The 23,470-nt window shown below is 41.9% G+C and overlaps 1 protein-coding gene across 3 annotated transcripts in view; it reads right to left on the reverse strand.

The window, feature by feature from the left end:
- The window catches only part of ZRANB1 (zinc finger RANBP2-type containing 1), an 81,308-nt gene that overhangs the window by 11,366 nt on the left and 46,472 nt on the right, over window positions 1–23,470 (reverse strand). For all 3 annotated transcript variants that reach the window (XM_005305864.5, XM_065553552.1, XM_042855382.2), the window contains 5 exons: window positions 22,158–22,311; window positions 18,839–18,910; window positions 17,401–17,599; window positions 8,134–8,254; window positions 6,916–7,045 (listed from right to left, as the gene is read on the reverse strand). In XM_005305864.5, coding sequence (XP_005305921.1) covers window positions 6,916–7,045; window positions 8,134–8,254; window positions 17,401–17,599; window positions 18,839–18,910; window positions 22,158–22,311 — 676 coding nt within the window. The remainder of the gene's footprint in view (window positions 1–6,915; window positions 7,046–8,133; window positions 8,255–17,400; window positions 17,600–18,838; window positions 18,911–22,157; window positions 22,312–23,470) is intronic.

Here is a 23,470-nt window from a genome sequence, read left to right on the forward strand (position 1 = left end):
TCTGAATAGGGGATAATGTTAATTTGTGTACGTTCAGAAGGAGACTCAGCCTGTCAAAGGTGGATCTCATCAAGGGGATGTATTGCTCCACTTGCATCCTGAAGCAGCCTCTGACCAGCCAGTCTTTGAGGTATGGGAAGACCTGCACCTGCCTTCCTCTTAAGAAGGCAGCTACGACTGCCATGCACTTGGTAAAAACTCGAGGGGCTGCTGACTGACCAAAGGGGAGGACCGTAAACTGGTAATGCTTGTGGTTCACCACAAACCTGAGAAAGCATCTGTGGGCTGGAATGATCGATATATGGAAGTATGCGTCCTTCAGGTCGAGGGTGGCATACCAGTCTCCCAGATACAGAGACTGGATGATGGCAGTCAAAGAGACCATGTGGAACCGTAACTTCTTCATGAATCTGTTGCAGCCTCGTAGATCAAGAATGGGTCTGAGACCGCCTTTGGCTTTAGGGGATTAGAAAACATTGGTAGTAGAATCCCTTGCCCCTTAGCTCCTGAGGAGCCACCTCCACTGCTCCCATGGCGAGGAGCATCTGAACCTCCTGCATGAGGAGTTGCTCGTGAGAAGGGTCCCTGAAGAGGGACGGGGAAGGGAGGAGGAGCAGAACTGGAGAGAATATCCCACTTTTATGGTGCAAAGGACCCAGCAATCTGAGTTTATCTGGGACCATGCACAGTAGAAGTGGGACAGACGATTCAGAAAACAGGATGAAGGATCCGGTGAGTGGACTGGTGTGTCGCCCCCGGGTGCGCCGTCAGAAGGCTTGCTTGGAGCCTGATGACTGCCTCGCTGAGCTCTGGCCTTGACTGGGCAGTGGATGGGGAGGCTTTCGCCTGCCACTCCTGACCCTCTTCCTGGAGAAGTCCTGCCTAGGCTGGGGAGGGTAGAAGCATAGAGGAAGTTGGGGCTTAAAGTGTTTCTGCTAGGTGGCGAGGCTATGCAGGCCCAATGATTTCAATGTACAGAGTCTGTCTGCTCCGAGAACTGCCCCATGCCAGCAAAGGGCAAGTCCTGAATTGTTTGTTGGAAACCCGACACCTGGAGCCATGAGCTCCTCCTCATGGCTATGGCAGAGGACATGGTCTGCATGGCCAAGTCTGCTGTGTCTAGTGAGGCATGTAAAGAGGTCTGTGCCGCTGTCTTGCCCTCCTCTATTATGGCAGCAAACTCCGCTCTGGAGTCTGACAGGACTAACTCCTTAAATTTCAATATAGAGTCCCATGAATTGAAATTGTATCTACTGAGGATTGCTTGCTGGTTAGCAATCCGAAGCTGGAACCCCATCTCCACCCCCACCCCAGTAGAGTACACCTTCTTGCCAAACAGGTCCAGCTTATTCAAGTCCTTGGATTATGGAGTTGGGCCCTGTTGCCCATCTTTCTTTCATTCACCGCCGCTACGACCAGCGAACCCAGCCGTTGATGAGCAAATATTTGTAGTCCTTAGAGGGGACGAAATACTTCCTCTCCACCCCCTTACTTGTAGGGGAAATGGAGGCAGGAGTCTGCCACAAGGTTTTCGTAGTGATATGAATAGTTTTAAAGGGTGGATGTCTCCTATGGGGTTAATATGTCCACCATGGGGTCCTCAAACTCAACCACCTCCTTGGCCTGTAGCCCATGTTATGGGCCACCCTACGCAACAGTTTTTGGTGCACTCTACCATCAATGGAGGGCGGCCCAGAGGATGAAGACCCTGCCACCGCCTAGCAAGGACGACGAAGCTCTAGATGGTACTAGGCCCTCACGTCCCTCCGGCTCCCTCAATGTGTCCTGCGCAGTACCATGCTGTTCGGCGCAGACAGCGGCTTTGGTGCCAGTGGTGAAGTCAGAAAGTGGACAGGGCTCTGCATCATGGACCAAAGCCGTCTCGGTGCCAGGAGGCAGGGGACAGTCCCGAGGTGGTAAAGAGACACGTCCTTCTGAATTTATGGACTGGGAACCCCTGGAGTACATGCCCTGGGCCTGATGGTATGCCCCCGGGGTCCAGAAAGGCCACTGCGTGGGCCCCTGCCACTGCGCCTGCCACAGCACCATCCCCGCCTCCTGTCTGTAGCAGCACCACTCAAATTGGTGCCGACTGCACCTGGAATAGTAGGACTCTGCCTCCAAGTCCGATGACTGGGACCTTGAGCGTGGAGACCATGGTGGTGCCGGAGAAGGCGAGTGGTTCCTCATCATCGTGGGCTTGCCTCTAGACGGCACCATACCTTGTAGTGCTGGAGGTCTGTCTCAGCTGGCGGACAACTGTGCAGCCGTCATGGCAATCAAGTTCCTGGCTGCCTCGAATGTGTCGGGGGTGGGGGGAGGAGGGGACGCGGAGAGGGGGAGAAGGGAGCTCCAGATCCTCCATCTGGCATCTGTAGCAGGAGAATCCAATAGTACCAGACTCGACAGACCCTTTTGCAGGCCCGAAGTTGACTGTGCCAGCTCCTGCGAGACCGGTGCCGGGAACCCCCGTGTGGGACACACAGCGGTAGCACTGTCAGACCCGGCTGCTCTCACCGTGGGTGAGCACCCTCTGTCTTCTTGTGCCACTTATGCGGCACTGGTGAGCATGAGCAGTGCCGTGTTGCCTCTGTGGGCTTTGGCAGCAGGGAGTGTCGGTGCCGAGGGTCTCTATGCCTAGAGTCCTTCCTCGGTGAAGTCTCTCTAACGGAGGCTGGAGCGCACCACACGGAGGTGCTCGGTACCGAGTCCTGTTGGCTCAGAGCCGGCTGGGGACGGAGGGCTGCCTCCATAAGGAATTGTTTGAGCCTGAAATCCATTTCCTTCTTTGTTCTTAGGCGGAACCCTTTGCAGATCTTGCAGCGATCTGTCTGATGTGCCTCCCCCAGACACTTATGGCAGAACCCATTGGCATAGAATTGTGGCAGGTCCCACATGGCTTAAACCCTTGGTCCTGAACCCCAAGAGGGGAGGGAACTGAGGTTGGGAACCCCCCACTTCTATCTATCTAACTACTAAGACTAACACTAACTAATGAATTATTTACAGGATAATCAAAAGTCCGATCACTAGGGGAAACGCTTGCTGAGGCAAGAGAGAGATGCAGCTCCAATGACTGTTGCTGGTGGCAAGAAGGAACTGAAGAGGCGGCAGGTTGGCAGAGACCTATATACACCACCATGAAGGCACAACTCCACGGGAGACTCCACAGACGACAAGATGGGTACTGCTAGGGGGAAAAAACCTTCCGACGACTCTGCATGCTGCGCGCGCACGCCTACTTGGAATCAACATGAGCAAGCACGCCACGAAGAATATATGGTTTACAAGAAATATTCAGCTCAAACTAATTTTCTCTTAAACATTTTTAAAAAGTTCTGTAAATTGATTAACACATTTTCCCACATACCAAACCAATGTAGCTACTTTGCCAAACAGGTAGTGACTGAGAGACACTTACCTCAGTTTCAGTGTATCCAAATAGTGGATGAGTTTATTGAGAATAACAGCATCATTATTCTTTTCTTTTCTTAAACCAAGAAACCACATAACATTCACATAAATGCTGTTAGAAAGAACTGCTAGCATTAAGATTTATAAAAAGGATCTGATTATCAGCTAAATAATGAGTTTGTAAAAGATACAGGTTGAGTTGGGACAGTCTCGGAGTAGTCAGCAAGATAAGTTACAGAAAACAAAGGATGCAAGACTTTAAGAACGATGTCTATGCTGGAAGCCATCAAATCCAGAATTTAAGTCTCAAGAATACATGAGAACTAACTTCAGAATGCTACCTTATTTTCAAAAATTTCATGGTTATGTCTTGAAGTGTACACATCCTGGTGTAGTATTTAGGCTGAGTAAATGGTACCCTCAATAACATTTTTAATATTTAACCAAAATACTAAAAGGTCAGTTGCACTTTTGGGAACCAATTTGCTGTTATTGGAGTGACAGCAGTGCTGTCCTGTAGATAGACCAAGAGAAAGTCAGAAGATTTGGATCCTATTATAGACAATTCTCGAACTGCTGTGATCCTGGGCAAGTCACAGCATATCTGCCTTAGTTTCCGGTCTCAAATGGAAGGCACTAAAAGTCCATATTAAAGCATTAGTTTTGGCTGGCACAACTAGCTCAATCACATCTTTCCCCCTCCATTTACGCTTCCCCCCCCCCACACACACACACACACACACTCTCTCTCTAAACCAACTTGGTAAAACTGCAATGAAACTTTACTAGCCAAGGCACAAAAATCTTTTCAAGGCATAATGAAAAAAATAAACATACTTTAAATCACCCATTAAAAAGATCTCTGGTCCCAGGTAAGTTAAGTTTTGCAAAGCTGCCCAAAACCAAAGACAACTAGCTCACAGGTTATGTGAAAGCTACTAGAAAGTGGTAAATACAAAGTCTAATTCTGCAATGTTGGAGTCCCTCAACATTTCAATATTTACTGCCTTCTACAAATTGGGTGTTTTTAATTGTAAAAAGAAATTCTCTGTTCAATCTCTTATACAAAGGGAATTTTTGAAACTATCAATCAGTGTGCTGTTTGTCTTGATGGAAATTGCTAAGCGTAGCAGAGAAGCAATAGCAAAGACATCATATACATGCCCTTCATCTCCATTCACCCTTAGGTGTTCATTTCCAAATCACTGAAATATTTATATGTTAGCATCTAGGCAAAGTTGAACGTACACCACTGGATATACACAGATGTGAGTCTAATGAACTAGAGACAGTTAAACAAAGTAACATATTTACATTCATTCGACAAAGGCTGGGCTCCTCTTTACCTAGAAAACTGAGCAGGAAAGATGGAAAATTAATTGAGGAATGCACGATTACAAGTTCGGTTAAAAAAAATTATTTTTTTTTAGAACTGGTCAGCATCTATTTTATCACCTCATACTACATAAACAAGAGATCAATCACACATAATGGCAGAAAGTCTATGGAATTAATTGCTACAGATGGTTACAAACAGATTGTAGGATGACCAGAAATATCTTTTGTAGTTATTCATACTAAAAGATGGGTCATCTAATTTCATACTTCAGAATGTAAGGTATTGGAATGGGGTCAAGAAGGAATCTCCCTCATAACCAACTGTATTCTATACAGAGGTTGAGGTAAAGTACTTGGCAAAACAATTGGCCACTGCTGAAGGCAAGATGCCAACTTTATGGTTCAATGTTTGATCAAGAATGGAAAAATACCAGAAACACTACCATTTCCTCTGCTATTCCAACCTTATTTTTTTTATTACCCCCTTTCATCTTTTCTAGCTACCTTAATATGAATCTTACCTCTAGCCCAGAGGATGACTCCTTTAACTGTTCCTATAGGCTGCAGCGCAAATCACGTGAGAGGGGGGCGCTGTGGAGTGACAAGGCATGCCGCTTAGTCCTCAAGGCTACCCAGCAGATACCTTTGTAACTCCTAGCTTTTATAAGCCTGGGGAGTAAAAGTGGGAGTCCAGAGTTCAGTTTAGGTCTCCCACTTTGTTGTGAGACTATTATTTGAATGATGATCTCCCCCACAATCCCTCCAATTTATAAAAGGCACTGAACAAACGCCTTCAGTGCATGTAAAATACAAATACATCAGTTTAGTTATAAACTGAATTATTATAACTTCTAATAACCTGATATACATGGAGCTAGGGATTCTAATTATTTATACTGCAATAATGCCTGGGAGCCCCAATCGTGGACCAGAATCCCACTGTGCTAAATGCTAAACAATGCAAAATATATTACACGTGTACCACAGATGAAGATATAGTTGAAACAGGTTTTGTGGACTGCTCTTTCCAGTTTAATATTAAACAAACAAAAAAAAAAATCTGTAGATCTGAGAAGAACAGAATAGGACAAAAATTTCTACAGATTTCTGCTGGCCCTTCCATTAAGCCACAGGTTAGAAAACATCTTTAATAGTTTCTTAACATGTTGCAACTTTTAAAAGGTACTCCTCTCCCCACAAGGAACTGGAAAGCAGGAAAATGCCCTTGGCAATTGCATTCATCTTAAAAATAAACCTAATAATGACAAGACTATTTGAATTTTACTAAGGATCCCAGTTCAGAACCACCAGGAATGTTCATTACAGTTCCTAGCCCTCAGACTTTTTCTATTAACCCCTTAACATTTGGAGTCAAGATTTCCTGATGATGCACAAACACAATGAAAATGCTAATGAGATGAGTTCTGTACTTGCTAAATCTAAAGGGGAAACCAATCATTTAGAAATAGCCTGGCCTATATAATTATGGTTAATAGTATTTCATTATGAAATTAATTTACTTCTTACCATTTATGAATTACTTCATTTTTTAAAATCTGTGTGTTTTGTACTTCAGGCAAGGATCTTCTATAAGTGGTTTTCCATTACCTAAGACTCTGCAGAGTTCCATTAATCCAGTGTTTAGTGAAGCATTGCAATTGTTTCTCACATAACCATATTGTACCATTATGTACTACAACAGTAACATTGACTAAACAAAATGCAGACGGATTTTCTGTTTGAAATGGGGGTAAGCTGCACCCCTGAAAATCACTTTTTATAATAGTGCAGCACCACCTTCATTATTCTACACATTTCTCCTGGCTTCTAAAAATGTAATAATGATCCTCAATAAACTGGATGCAATTAACAAGTCCATAAAGAATGTGTTAAGTGGCATTTAAAACATTCATCCTTTCACTCTGGCTGCACATGTCTGCTGCCAGCAAATCTTGTACTTTGATAATCAGCCTCCCCTACCAAGGAGTTAAACCACTGGTTGAACGCACAGGTTTATAAGAATTAGAGGCTTAAAACAACAGCTACTTTTGTATAAAGTCACTCCACCTCCCTTCCACTAGAATCTTATATCAAGCTGCTTTCAGACTCTTTTAAAACCCATTTTTAAAGAAGTACAAATTATAATTAGGTATCGAGGCTTACCTTGAAAACGGGTATATCCTAACGTTTCTCCCCGGAAACTCTTATAATACTTTACTCCATAAACTATAATTGGTCTTCTAAGAATATGTGCAAGTACAAAAATATGTGTCTGCTCCAAACTTGCTCCAGGCTATACCAAAGAAAAAAAGACAGACAATACTTGAAACAGAACTTTGATCTAACATTTACTTCTGTTTAACTTGATTGACAAAGCAGCTTCTGTATGAACTCCATAAAACCAGATTTTCATCCAACTAAAATTTTGTTGAAGTCATGGCTGTCATTTAGATTTCCATAATCAAATATTTTTCTGGAATGTTTCACTTGCAGGAAGTTTACCTACCTAAAGTTAGAATACTCAAGTGATTGACCAACATATTTTGTAACATGGACAGTATTTAAATATTACAGGGAAAATGCACCTATAACCGAGGTTGCACAAGCATTCTTTTTTAAATAGGCTATTTTCAGTTGCTTATTATTTTTCCCTGATTTTTTTTTTTAATACAACAGGCTTGTTCTGTGTTCATGTGTGAAGTTTTATGCAAAGTTTGAGACCAAAAAACTCAGACATTTGAGAAAAATAAAAACAAATACTCTTTTTCCAATAGTGGGGAAAAAATGTAAATTTTAGCTGTTCTAACACACCAGTAGAAGATGGAAATTTGACAGGGAGATCGTGTCTAGGTTGTAGATATGTCATTTAGAGAGTCTGAAAATATGGTTTACTTTACCACAGTTATAAAGGTTTAAAAATGCACTTGGCACATGAGCACTGGATTATGAAATGCAATCTCTTAATTTGCCAGTGCTTTAGTGTTTCAAGCTCACAAAAAGTCTGTAGACATGTTCATTCTCTACAATTACTTAAGGTGTTTGGGGAAGGAGGCAGGTCATTAAACAGAACAGAAACTGGTGCCCCATTTCCTACAAGTTTCATCCTACCAGATAAGAAAAATAACCTTTCAGCAAAACTGTTGATGCTACCAGTAAACTCAGAAATTATAAATTCAATTTTCAAATACAATTTCACAGTTTATTCTTGTGGAGAAGACCTTATCCATAACACTTAGCGATTTCTGGTGTAAGAAAAATGGTTGATGTTTTCTTTAATAACCCAAAACTCTGGGCTGAATCAAGAATAATGCAAGTTTATGAAATTGCTCTTCAGATTCTACATCCCTTCCTAGAGTAAGATTTTAAAGAAAATTTTCTTACCTGACTAGCAAGAGAGAGTATAAACGCCCAATCTTCCTGCCACTGTTCCTCTCGCAGTGAGAAATGTAAACCAAAGCTTTGGGAGTACCATGACTCCCACTCTTTCCAACGGGTGTAAAACCTAGAACAGTGGGCAGCAAGAAGAAGAGGTAAAGCAAGTAAGATAGTAGTTTGATTTTTGAGAATAAGTGAGTCATACAACAACTGATGGTAATATTTTAGAGCTTAAGAGTCAACGTTTATGAAAGAATAGAATGTGTTTCCTATTTCAATCTTGCAAAAACAATTTTAAAAGGAATTGTGTGAAACTTTAAATCTAAACTCTTCTATGCTGGCAATTTCCATTGGGCAGAAACAGACTGTGCATCAGAAAAACAGAACTCCAAGTCCCAAGGAGGCAGACCAGCTGTAGCTTACCTGTAAATAGTTGATGGATGCTAGGAGAACTAATTCAGAGTTTGCATACGACTGGTCCTATCATGAAAAGGAAGCAACTAAGCTAATATTTTAATACCATCTATGTGACTGCTGTTTATAAACAAGTTTCCTTAGCAGACAGTTAACCAAGCTGTGCTATTTTATGCATGTCTCTGAGAAAATACACAACAAAGAGTCCTTTCAATATAATGTTGTAAGAAGACCAATTGACAGTAAGGCAACAAGTTATCCTCTTCTGATAATTCTTTCCACTGCCACAGAGGAACTACTGGGATTGCTCAACAGTAAACTTTGACAAAGACTATCCATGAAGTGAAATAGCTATCTTGTACTGTTTTATGAATTAAAGGAAATGATACAAGAGTCAGTCTGCAAATTACCTGGTACAAGGCTGATAATCCTTGCCTAAGAAGCCACTTGAGATCTGACTGAATGGGATCGAATGTCCACAGGAGGCACTTATCGTAACTGATGAAAGGCTTCTAATGGCCAATTTGATACATCTTACATAGTTTATTTTGAAGACTTATTGCCTTTTTTTTTGTAAATGTAGTTCCATAGGGAACAAACAAGGCATTGAATTTCATGTAAATTTAATGTTCTGTTTAAGGAGCAATTCCTTACTCTTCTCTCATCTGAAGAATGCAGATTTTTTTCTTTCAGGTGAATTGGTTTAGGACACAAGTAAAGTAGGTATGTCTCAAATTCAAAAGGATTATAGTCCCCTCAGGTAGAAATCCAAAACCTTTTTTAAGAACGACTTTATCAAGAACAAAGTGTATGTTAATTTCAAAAATGGGTAAGTACTAAAAATGTTTGAAATGTTTCTCCGACACCACAGATTTTTAATCATCAAAAGACAGTTAGGCCTGGTCTATACTACCCGCCTGAATCTGCAGGTAGAAAACGACCTCTCGGGGATCGATTTATCGCGTCCCGTCGGGACGCGACAATCAATCCCCGAATCGGTGCTCTAACTCTACCAGCGGAGGTGGTAGTAAGCGCCGCCGACAAAAAGCGGCAGAAGTCGATTTTGCCGCCGTCCTCACAACGGGGTAAGTCGGCTGTAATACGTCGAATTCAGCTACGCTATTCACGTAGCTGAATTTGCGTATCTTAAATCGACTCCCCGCTGTAGTGTAGATGTACCCTTATATGTTAACATCGGTAAGATGCACCATATTCTAAAATATTCAGATATTGCAAAGCAGCATAATTATATATTTGTAAATTATGTTAACCATAAGCATGACGGTGGAATGATCTGCAGCTGTCACTAGCAAACTAGAGATGTTTTTCTGTTCAAGAAGCCAGTTTAGGAGGGCATGCAGAAAAATGTTGCCAGAAGTTGTGTGGATCTTTCAGTGCTGCCAGTAAAAAAAACTCTGTGATCCTGACCCCCAGAGACTAGACTTCAATGCAGAGAGGACAGAGGGTGGGTCATGGAATACATGTCTGCATCACATCTTGAAGAACCACAGTTACAGTAAGTAACCGTTGTTGTTTCTTCTTCGAGTAGATGCAGCCGTATATTCCACTTACATGACTCACAAGCAGTACCCACCCCAGAAGGCGGGCTCGGAGTCTACCTAAACAAGGATTGCAGGACCTCCGTACCAAAACTCCATCCACCCTGGAAGATGTGGTAATGGCATAATGGTTTATAAATGTACATATGGATGACCACGTAGCAATCTTGCAAACGTTCAATATTGAAATGTCACTGAGGAACACTATTGACATTGCTTGTGCTCTCGTAGAACAAGCTCACGTTCTACACGAGCGGAGGAGACACAGCTGAAGATATTTCATATGCAGCCTTGATAAAGGATGCTATCCATTTAGAGATGGTCTATGAAAAGACCACTTTACCTTTCATATGATCTGCATGAGACACAAAGACGAGGCAAAACACGAAGCAGGCTAGTCCTGTCCAGATAGAAGGCTAGACTTCTTCATACATTGGACATCAGGTGATGATGCTCCTCCAAAGATGAATGCGACTTAGGAAAGAACACAGGTAAATATACCATCTGGTACAAATGAAACTTGAGAAACCACTTTAGATAAAAATTTGGGGTGTGCTCAAAAAGTAACTGTCCTCAGAGAATTGTGTAAAAGAAGGCTCTGCCATCAGAGCCTGCAGCTCCCACTCTTCTTGTGGACATTATTGCTACTAGAAATGCAGTTTTCTGTCACAAAAGCGGAAAGGGACAAGATGCCCGGGGCTCAAATGGAGGTCCCATTAAAGCCACTAGGACTGTGTTAAGGTCCCACAGAGGAACAGACACTTGGACTGGAGGATGGAGATGATACCCTTTTAAGAATCTTGCTACCATGATATTGGAGAAGACGGGGTTTAAACATTGTCTATTGCTGGGGAAAAGATTCCCAACAATGATCCCCACGTGTGGTGCTTGCTGTGCTTAGGCAAAGCCAACATCAAGGAGTGGTGCTCGATTTGCAAATCGGTCATGACACAGACTCAGGTGGCAAGGGATCTTCGTCTAAAAGAACATCTGCTTGAATAGGCCATGTGGCCTGCTGCAGCTCCAAGGCCTACATTGGATCGGAGGTTGCCCTCAGGTTGCAAGAGTGCTGCCACTTCACATTGTGGCCACTCCAGGTCCTGTGGGGACTTGCCTGCCTCCTCCAGAAGGAGTGTGAACCAGCACAGTGTGAATGTTGGCATACAGGATGGAGCAGGTCCCATCAACTGCTCCCCAATACAGTGCAGGGAGGGCAGGAACCCCATACCATTGACTCCAGTTCTGGCCTCGGAGTAACTGTTTAGTCCAGTACCGACAAGGGTAATGCCAACACCAGCTATTTCTGTGCCAGCAGCATATCAGGCAGCAACTGACCTCCTCTGCCTTTCTGTCCCGACCTCTCCCTTAGTTCAGGACTCTGCCCAGGCTGCATCATTTATGGCTTTGTTGGCTGGGTGGGCCGCTGAACCTGTGGGTCTGATGGCAGCAAACCCTGATGTTTCCCTTCTTCAGTAAGTAGAAGTAGGGCCGGTGTTGGGCTCAGCACAAATTACCTCCTTGGCACCAGGAACTTCTTTGGTACTCCTGCTTTCAATGCCATCATTACTACTGTGGTGGCACTTGCTGCCCTCCACTTCAGCACCGTTAGTCACCTCAGTATCTCTGCTGATTTCAGAGTCGACACCACTTCTGCAGAATTTAACTGATGCTGGCTTCTAAACAAGCCACACATATTTAACCTGATAGTCTCTTCAGCCAGTCATTTTTTAGTTCTCCTCTCAATTCCTCCTAGTTTGTCAGCATATTTCTGGTAATAATTATCCCAAAGTAATATTTATACCAGAGCTGCACAAATGTATTGAGGGACTTTAACCTCCTTATTTAATAGGTTGCCTCTGTATATGCAGCCCGCATTTTTTGTTGTATCATAATACTGGCACCTTTTTGTCTCATCTGCTGTCCATCACCCTTGAACTATGATATTACTACTTTTCAGTTTTTGGATTATATTTCCCAGGTTTCATTAGGTTAGCATTACCCGCCCCCGCCCCCCCCCCCAACGTGAACCGTTTTCTGTCCATATATGTCTAATCTCTAGTTTTGTCCGTTGTTGATATCCTCACAAGTATTAACTCTTTCAACTGGATGCATATTCACTTACAATATACTGTTTACTCCCTCTTCTTGGTCATTAGTTAAAATATTAACAACTGGACTCGTACTCTGCTAGTCTTATCTTACTAACTCCATGTTATGATGTTTACTGTAATATTTGGCTTAGCATTCTTTAGCCAGTTTCATTCTACTTGAAGGTATCTAAGCCAATTTGAATCAATTCTGAATACGTTTTGTGCAACTATCAAATGCTTTTATTCAAATCCAATTACTACATTTACTGTTTCCCCTTCAGCAACTTCTTTTGGAGTACCTGCACTCCTGAATACCGACTAAAAAGACAGTACTCCAAATAAAACAGCAACTGAGAACACTGCAAGATGGTTTCAAAATTCTCTCCTTCTGCATCCCTAAACGTGAGAGATGTATTTTTAAAATCAGATTATACATGCCTACTCAATCTTCACAAATATATGTGGCTTTTTTTTTTAATTAAACAAGTGAAGGCTAGCAAAGACCCTGAAGCTAGTATATAAAAAAAACAAAAACAAAAAACAGTCCATTCTTGGAAATGAAGCAGTGTTGTTTAGGGAAAAGATGATGCTTGGGTGTCTAAAATATGATGATGCAAGATTACCTTAAAATTTAAACATAAGACGACAGTAAGTACACACCACCCAATATTCACTACAGGTGAGTTCATGTTCAAATCTCCACTATACGGTAACTGGCTATATGAAGTAGGTGCAGTAAAGCAAGTCTTCCACACAAATAGAAGGTTTCTGATTATAGAACTTTAAAGAAATGGAAGCTTGGTTTCAAAATTCTAAATATCTCAACAATAAAGCTTGTTTAATAAGCTTGCAGTACTAATATTCAGTAAATCTTTTTTTTTCTACAAGCCGTTGTTAATTTACAAACATGTATCTGAGCAATAACTCTATACAAGCACTGACAACAATATTTATAATACCATATAGGCAACACTTATTTCCTTCCCAAAAAATACAAGCTATGATAATTCATGGAGGGATTATTTAAAGTCCCTAACATTAAAGATCACAAAAGAACATTAGAAAGTTGTGAAACTACTTGCAAAAGTTTGATGAATTATACTCAAGCCCAATTTCACCAATGCTTCTAGAAGCTATGACAATTTTTCAATATATTCACTTTAGCTTCTACATACTACTAAAAATGAATTAAAGCAATGACAATGACCTGGATCAAAAACCTTTCAGCATCTGGATGTTCCCTAGTACAAAGCAGAAATGTAAAATGAATCACCAAACAAATTACAGTCTACAGACCAGATCTGGCCATGTTATTAAAGGCAGGATTGCACCATTTATTAAAAGTTGTCCAAAATTTCTCATTCTAAGCCCCTATTTTCAGCTGCTTATAACTTCATGAAACCAACCACCTGGGTGAAATTTTTCCATATCTTCCTCTTGCTGAATTAGTGTGGAAAATGTTGGCTAAAAACAGTTCAGCCATTTCTAAAAATGAGGCTAGGGAAAAATATCTGGTTTTGCCACGTTAAAAAATTCTGGCAACCTTTTCTCCGAGAAGATCTAGTGCTCCCCTGCTTTGGAGCAAGGATTTGAAATTTGGCAGGGATGGTCTCTGTATCAGGGAAGTTACTCCGGGGGGAATTCTGCACCACTGTGCATGCACAGAATTCATGTTTCCCACAGATTTTGTTTTACTCTGCAGAAAACACATTATTCTGCCAGAGAGGCTCTGCAGTTACACCTTTTGCCCACCTGGGGCACCAGAACAGAGGCAGGTGGCTCACTGGCTGTAGCAATCAGCAACCCATCAGGGGAGTGAGAAGAAGCTGCATTCCTCACAGGGCAAGGAGGCAAGGATAAGGGGGGGGGGAGGAGGACAGACCGGGTCACACAAGGCTGCTGGGGGAGGTCACAAACTGGAGTTCAGACGGGCTAGTAGGGAGACAGACCGGAGCAAGAGCTGAATGGGAGTGGGGGTGCACACAGAGGCAGGGGGAGGGACACATTGGGGCAGGTGAAGATGTGCCTGACTGACGCCCAGTCTCTCCCAGCCACGGTCTCCAAACTCCCTGACAATCCCTCCCGAAAAACCTTTTCCATATTTCTCCCACTCACACCCAGCAAACAATCCCTACAGGATCACTCCCAGAAATTACTTCCCTCTCCTTCAGCAACTCAGTTACCCCTGACTCCAAGCCTTTGCACTGCTTGTGAGGGATGCGGGAAATATGTTTCTATATTATAGTTTAAATTAATTATTACTCAAAGTTCTGTATTAATATGCCTAGTAAGGAACTTATTTGTCAAAAAACATTTCCTGAATCCTTTTGGTTGTCTGTTTTGTTAGACATATTTGTTGACAGGTATTTTGAAATAAATTACCAAATAATTGAAAATGGCGTGATTATATTATTTTGACAAATAAAATATGCAGAATTTTGTAGCTTTTTAAAATATTGTGCACAGAATTTTTTATTTTTTTTGGTGCAGGATTCCTCCGAGGAGTAGATGTACCTTGTGCTGCTCCTATGAAAATCCAGCCAAATTTGGCTAAGTTACAAGTCACTGGCGGGGGGAAAACAAACAAAACAAACAAAAACACCACAGTTCATTCGTGCTCACTAGATACGAGCTCCTGTTTCACAGCTATTCTGAAGACTGCCCACATTGGGAATGCTTCAGACAGAGGCTAAGCAGGCCTTTCCCTGAAATTGCAGCCCTTGGCTCTTACAGGCAGTGTTCAGGCACCAGAATGGAAAGAAGGGACGCTGTCTCTTCTTTTCTCTCAATTATACCCCTGCTAGCAGCCAAGCAGCATGTAGAAGGAAGTTGCCTAATTCAAATACAGGAGTAACCTGGGACCAGGAAGGGGTTGCAGACAATGACTGAACAAAACTGGGAGCCGAGGGGGGAGAGGGAAACTGGAATTGGCTGGGCAAGAAGATGGCGTGGGAGCCGAGGTGGGAAATGGGAAGCGATGGAAAGACTGGATGGCTAAAAAAGAAGGTGTAGGGATGAAGACAGGCCGGGAAAGAGACAGACCATGCGACGCGACGGGACGGAAAGAAACTGGACAAAGAGGCCAGTGAGATTGGACAAGGAACTGAGGGAAAGAGACAGGCGGACAGACTCAGAATGGCTGGGAAAGGAGGCTAGGCGCAAGACTGGAGGGGCGGGGGTGCGGGGGGAAAAAAGAAGAGAACGACAGGTTGTTAGGGGACAGGGCAGAAGGGGCAAGTTTGAGAAGAGTTTGTGCCCATTAGAGAATATTCCCCTTTCCAGAGACTGGAATGGAACCCTTGATTCCTGAGTCTCACCATTTCTGTGCTGTCAGCAAATATCTGTAAAATACACTGGCAAAAGTATCCCATTCCCTCTCTACTGCTGGTCCACAGAAGATGAAAACCTACTACTGCTATCAGTTTCTTTATTAGCTCTAATGGCAGATGTCAGTATTTTGGATCTAAAGGTCCCAATCCTGATGATGAACCAGGTAGGTGTCAACAGAATACCATATGATGGAATTTGTCTTTTCAGTTTGCAACCTTATTAATCTTTTTAATGTAGGGTGTTTTTAAAAACAATTTCCTAGGTTCTTAAAGAAAAAAGTCAAGAAATCAAAAGTTAGGAAGTGCCAGAATTAATAAGGTTTTCCATGCAACCTTAATTTGGCCCCCTTGTGAGCGCATATATATATATATATATATATATATATATATATATATATATATAAATAAAAGTTGCATGGAAAACCTTATTAATTCTGGCACTTCCTAACTTTTTTTTATAAATAAATAAATAAAATAAATAAAATGACAGTCTTTAGTTACATGACCACATTTTTTCCCAAAGGATCCCTGCCTTATTCAGTGTGCAGGATGGATCTGCTCTTGGGATGAATCAGGGTTGTTCAGCAAAGAAAACTTGTCTGTAGGACTCCTGCTTCCTTTGTTACAGAATTTGGAAGGCATGTAACCAAATAAGGCAGAGGACTGCAAGAAGAGAAAGTACTTTCTCATGGTAAAGGTAGGTGTATGTTGCCCTGGAGAACTAGATTCTATCCCTGCCTCTGCCACCTGGAGTTTTTAATGTGATGCTAGACAAGTCATTGAAACCAAAAATGTTCATAGGTGGGTCACTAACTGCATGGTCTTCATTTTCTGGGTGCTGAATTTGAGATACCTGGGATCTGATTTGCATAAATGCTGAACATTCACAGCTACAACTGAAGTCAATGGGAGCGGGACTTCGAGCATATGCAATGCTATTACAATACTAACTACTCTGCAAAATCAAGTCTTGAGTGTTTCAAATTGGGCAGTTAGAATGATAGATACTTTTCACCTTAATCTCTCTGTGCCTTAGTTCCCCATTTGTGAAATGGGACTAACACCAACCTCCTGGCCTCACAGTGGTGCTATGAAAACAAGTTCATTAACATTTGTTAAACAAACACTCAGATTTTATAGTGATAAGCCCCATAGAAAAGCCGATGAGGACATTAATAATTCTGTTTTCAGAGCAGGGTTTGAATACTGTGCAGTAAGGCAAGCATGAGGCCAGATGTGGAACAATGAAGAGAAAACAACATATTGAAGAGCTCCTCATCCAGTGAACAAGGTCCATTCTATGTACTGAATGAGATGGGGAAACTATGGGAAAAGTGACTATCATAATGCATATGGCACAAGAGGGACAAGTTAAGGTTGCACAAGCAACTTTAATTCTGACATTTCTTAACTTTTGAGTTTGACTTTGCAACCTGATGTCATTTTAACATACATTTTCCACACACTAAAAACTAAGTTACTTAAAACTTTAGTTACTATATAAAGAACTAGCACATATGGGTCCACAACAAACTCACTACTCTTCACAACATAAATGCATAACTTGAAAGCTGCAGTAATCGACATACTATAGCTCGTGGTAAGGACATTGTATGGAATTTAAAAGGACTGAAAATAAGAATTTTATTTGGTAATACATTAACTTACACAATATACAAGTTTTTGGTTTATTTATTTTGGGGGGGGGGAGAGGAGGATTTTTGGTTTTAAAGATAAACTAAACATACACTTCAACTGTGCTGCAATTCATCCCTTTTGTTCCACATAATTAAATATAAATCCATGAGTTCATCACTATATTACACTCAATGCTACTGGAAAAATATTCCTGAACTTAACATGAGAAATGTACCAGCTTACCAATGTGAACAGTCATGTAAACTGTCATGAAGAGCTTTCCGTAGCACCGAATCCTTGTCATAAATGCCCCAGGTAGCTTGTAGTACTGAATCAAGCAGGCAGTCCCCTGCAGTCCGATTCCAAAGTGCATATAGTCTACTATCCAAACGCGTACCCAATTCCAAAGACCAGTTTATAATGGGAGATTCCTCTTCTAGTTCTACAATACAAGATAAATCCTATGTAAATGTTATTTGCAATTAGATTCTTTTCAACATGAAAATCTGTATTACAGGCAAACTGGTTATCAGAAGATACTATACAATCAACAATTTACATATATCTATTCACCTTAACATTACAAAAATAGATACACTAAACAGGGTAGAGCTGAGCTCCCTGAACTAAACACCATGGATAAAAAAAAGCAGACATTAAACTTAAAAACCATAAATTGCTTCAAGAGAGCCACTCAAGTGGAAAGATTGTTCACCAATTTTACTTAAACACAGGAGAGAGAGTATTGAAGAGCTCATGACTTGGAGCCTTCAGAAGTTTTTAGACTATAACAAATTCATAGGTTTCACAAATTTTACCAGCACTGCACCTTCACTTTTTCTGTCCCTTCAGAAGTACTCTTAGTGTTAAAGTCAAATCTCTAATCTTTATATTAAAAGGTAGAAATTTGCCTGCAAATGCCAACCTATCCAGCATCAAATTTTGCTTTAAATATAGAATTCATGTATTATTCCAAACTAAATAAAATATCGCCTTAATTGCAGATACAAATAAACCCTGAAGTCTTGCTAATAACTAGAGCCCTGCGCAGATACAAAAAATGTGTATCCGCAGATTTGCAGGGCTCTAAACAGCTCCACAGGTCACAGCGCAGCAATGACCAGTGGCACCGCAACGGGGATGGGTGGGTGGGGGAGCCTCACTTGTCTGCTTTTCACAGGGGAAGACCCCTGCCCCTTCCCCCCCTTTTTCCTCCCCAAGGCCCCACTCCCCCTCCCCCCCGGCCAGGCCAGCATGGAACCCAGCTGGGGAGCCCACGCCACAAGAAGAGCCAGGCTGGCAGCTGTGGGGAGCTGTGGCAAACCCTCCACCTGCCCTGGACGGAGGGCCTGAGAGGCAGGGACTCAGGCCGGGAGCTGCTTGGGCCCCTCCCCCCACCCAGGGAAGGTGGAGGATCCGCCATGGCTTCCCATAGCTGCCCGCCCCTTATCATGGCCAGGCTGTGGTGCCGAGTCGGGGAGAGCCATGCTAGCAGCTGTGAGGAGCTTGGGTCTCTCCACTTGCCCTGGTGAGTCTGTGCTACAGCTCCAGAGCCCTGCACGGATACAAAATTCGTATCCACATCCGAGCTCCTATCCACAAAAATGGACCACAGATATAAAGTGGATACCCACGGATTTGTAGGGCTCTATAATAACTCTCTCTCTATACGAGTACTTACCTTTCTGAACATCCCTATCAAGTACTTCATCAAATAACTTCTCTTGGACTGTTTGTGGTAAGTCTTCAATATCTGGAAAAGGAACAATGAATAAAATTGCTTAACACCAACACATTTAAAAATGGAGGCGTACTGATATATGGAACGTGTGCAGTTATTGATTAGCTGATTCTTATTGTTCACCCTCCTTAACCACTAATTCCTTAATAAGGTTTTGCTATTTTCCATTCAGCCATGTGTGGCCAAAAGCTCCAGATCCCAGACTAAGCTAAAAATCCTTTATGCTGGTTGGTCATGGCGTTCAAAGCACTAAGGGACCTGACACACAGGATTTCTGGACACCTGTAGGATCACCAATAATCTGCTCCAGTGGAATCAGTGAAGTAGGGAACCAGATGAGAAAGCAAGAAATAAGTAGAGAAGAAGAAGAGTGTTTCCATATCAGTGTTAGGACAACCTTGATCTAGCGCAGATGGTAAATAGAAAGTCATTTTTCTAATACCATGGACACACCAAGTCCAACATGCTATTACTTGCCTGCATGCCCTTTAGGAAGGCCTACTTCTGCAATAAAAATGATTGTATTCTGTGATAAGGCAAATGGTTGTTTTATGGGACACATTTTCTTGTATCCTATGATGTGATAAAACATTGATGTACACAGTTTGGAGCACCCCAAACATACTTCAACTGCGATAAATAAGGGCAAAATTACATAATTACACTCCTCAAAACTGAAATATTATAATAAAACGAGTTTCAGAAACTATTTTCACTTTTGGATATAGGCAACCTGTTCTGTTCCAGTGGGCTCTGCATATTAACTTTGCATCGTGAAAACATTCAGTTGTACTCTCTCCAAACGCCCCCCCCCAAAAAAAAAACATTAAAGGAAAGTTATTTTTAAAAATCTTTAGCAACACGACACTATCAAATTGTCTGCTTCACATTACATGACCCACTGAATCAGAACAAATGCAGTAGCCATAAATGCTACTTTCTGCAGTGGGGAGCAATTCTGTTGTGAGATAGGAGTACAGTGGACCCCTCCTTATGGTCATAGTGCACTACAGCCACTTTTTACCTATTGTTGGAAAAATAGCTTAAATGACCGAATACAAAATGGAACAGAGAAAGTCACTATGCAGTTTTCCTCACAAGGATTCAGAAGAGGGAATTCTAGACAGATAAGCATATTGCAGTAAAAGCTGTACTATCCAGCAGTTTACCAACCGGAAAGCTCTAGAAACCACCATTTCTGATATCTCCCAATACAAATCTTCAATAGGGTTGCCAGATGTCCAGTTTTCAGACCAGAAAACCCAGTCAAAAATGGACCCTGGCAGCTCCGGTCAGCACCATTCACCGGGCCATTAAAAGTCCGGTTGGTGCGGGGCCGACAGGCTCCCTACTTGGCTCCGCATGGCTCCCCAGAAGCGGTGACATGTCCCTGCTGCTCATAGGCAGAGGAACAGCCACGGAGGCTCTGTGCGCTGCCCCAGCCCCACCCAGAGCACTGGTTCCGCAGCTCCTGCAGGTGGAGGCAGTGTGCAAAGCTGCCTGGCTGTGCCTCTGCCTAGGAACTGAAGGGACATGTCGACACTTGCAAGTAGCCACCCATGGTGAGCGCTGCCTGGAGGCGGCACCCAAACCCCCTCCCGTGCCCAACCCCCTTCCCCGAGTCCCCCTCCTGCACCCAAACTCCCTCCCAGAGCCCATGCTCCACACCCCTTCCCTCTTAGTTAACCGCAACAGAGGGTCCTGTGGCACCTTTGAGACTAACAGAAGTATTGGGAGCATAAGCTTTCGTGGGTAAGAACCTCACTTCTTCAGATGCATCTTCGTGGGTAAGAACCTCACTTCTGGGGGGAGGGATAGCTCAGTGGTTTGAGCATTGGCCTGCTAAACCCAGGGTTGTGAGTTCAATCCTTGAGGGGGCCACCTAGGGATTTGGGGCAAAATTGGTACTTGGTCCTGCTAGTGAAGGCAGGGGGCTGGACTCGATGACCTTTCAAGGTCCCTTCCAGTTCTAGGAGATAGGATATCTCCATTAATTGATTTATTTATTTATTTATTCTTTGGCATCTGAAGAAGTGAGGTTCTTACCCACGAGAGCTTATGTTTCCAATACTTCTGTTAGTCTCAAAGGTGCCACAGGACCCTCTGTTGCTTTTTACAGATTCAGACTAACATGGCTACCCCTCTGATTCTTAGTTAACCGGAATTTTTGACTAATCCACCACCCCCCATTCACAAAACATGCCAGATAACAAAGCTTTTACTGTATCAAGAGCATTTTTAGGTGAGAAGACAGCCAGACCTGGAAGCATGTCCTCTATACTTTCATAATCTAGGGTCATGGTATAAAAATAAACATCAGTTTAAAGCCATGTTTATAAAAGGATTAATATTTCTAGAGAAGTAATAGCCAACAATCTCCTACTGCAAGCAAGTCCAGGACCAGTTTCTGCAATATAATTATGTTCCCTTTTTCCCTGTCCAACCAGTTTATAATATAATATCATGGAAAACAAGATTTTACTTAAATTTGGGGGAAAGCTCAAATGGAACATTTTTATGATGGCTATAACTAATGCTATACATAAAATGCTGTACACAGACTTTACTGCTTGATGCATACTGTAAATTACAAAAACTTCACTTCATTCAACTAGAATGAAAATTCTATGATCAAATATTCAGTCACGGGAACTTAATTGAAGATTGAGGCACGCTCATCTCTAAATATACTTTCACAAATATTCAGGTGTCAAACAGCTGATGTTCTTCTTGATCATGCCATCTCAGAATAAACTGAAGATACATGGAAATGTTCACGTTACGGTTAAGAAAAAACACGCAGGATGCAGCTGAATAGTAGTTTTAGTCTCAAAACCAATCATTATGGTTTTGTTTTAAAAAAGGAAGACTAAAATTACAGAACTACAGAAGGAGGCAAAATCTAGTCATCTGAGCACTGAAATAAGAACCAGGCACACTTGATCCCCAACCTCACATTTAATACAGACTCATTCTGGAAAGACATCTTTTTTGCTTCAATTTTCCCATCTCTAAACTGAGGACAATAGTAGTTTATTTCACAGGGGAGATGCGAGGATTGAAATATGTGAAGAGCTTTGCATATTTAAAAAGCACCAGAAAAAGCCTAAGAACTATTGCGTAGCAAGTGCTAACAAAAGTTATATCAGAAAAATTAGGGGGAGTGAGAGGGGAATAAGAGGGACAAAATGCGTTGGTAGTTTCATACACAATTAAAGTAACAAAGGCATCATTAAAGTGAGGAGCATTTCATAATTACCTGCAGGTAATGTAAATGTTACGAGGTCAGTTAAAAAATAGCAAGCAAAATCTCCCTTTCGTTGATGAAGAGACGCAGCAATTTCACGCCGGATTTGTTCTGTAAGCTCTGGACACACCATTGCTGGAATGCACTTTGCCGCATGTTGTGATACCTGTAATATAACAGGCTTATTGCACCTGATAGCTATTTATATTTAACCAAAAATAGTAAGAAGCGTTAGGCTTTAGATAACATTTCATAGAAAATGTTTTGCGGAAAAGAGGGATAGAGTAGGTATTTACAGTGGTTTATCAAAAAGGAACATGGAAGGAACACAACTCTGAGGGGGAAAAGTGATCCCATCAAGACAGATGCAAGGTGGTCACAAATGAGTATAAATATCAATCTCCTCAAAGACACTACAAATAAGTCAACAGCTATCATAAATGGAGTGAATGCAAATACTGTTTATTCATTACGAAGCTAACAGGCATTAAATTGACCACCACATAACAGCCTTGAATCCAGCAAAACACGAAATTGAACAGATGGCTGATGGGGTGGGGTGGAATTAGATAACAGAAGCAAACAAAATGATGGTTCATAAAATGCTGATCCAAACTAAAACCACTGAGGCCACATGGTGACAAAAGGAAAAAGCCTGATGTTATGGATGGGCACTGATTACAATTTAGCATCCTCATGTAAATTTCTTCCTTATAGTACATGGGACTCTATACCCCATATTAAATATTTCCCATTTCTTACCTCCCACTTGCCAGAAGTCTAATAAGTGGGGAAAATGACTCTATACATGGACCACACATTCTGAAGGATTCTGGCCATCAATGGCAGGAAAAAAGTCATTCAGTGATAAAGGTCAAATATTAACATCAGGTACACATCTGGACTACACAATGGAGATATTTTAAAATGATATTTGAAGACTTGCATTTTAAAGGGGTCATTCTGACAAACCTACGAGCAGTATTACTACTATTTGCTAGGTTTCAGTACACATTTTCACAACTATTGCAGGTAAAAATTGCTACTGACAAAAATCAAAAATACAGGATTTTTCAGTGAAGCTAACTTTGTTTTAAATCTATCCATCAAACCAGTTACATACACGTCCCTCATCATTTAAATGTGCAGTTGCATGTACTAACTGCACACAAATACACACAGTTCTTAAGACTTCCTGAAAATTTCCCACTAACCTTTTCTTTTGCTGCTTTGTTCCTCACCCCCAGGCTTTAGATACATTATGTGCATCTCATCCCCCTTCTCCCATACACTAGCTTCCTTGGGAAAGTTAATCCCCCAACCCT

The sequence above is a fragment of the Chrysemys picta genome, chromosome 7 (assembly GCF_011386835.1).
Source record: "Chrysemys picta bellii isolate R12L10 chromosome 7, ASM1138683v2, whole genome shotgun sequence".
Lineage (NCBI taxonomy): Eukaryota > Metazoa > Chordata > Testudines > Emydidae > Chrysemys > Chrysemys picta.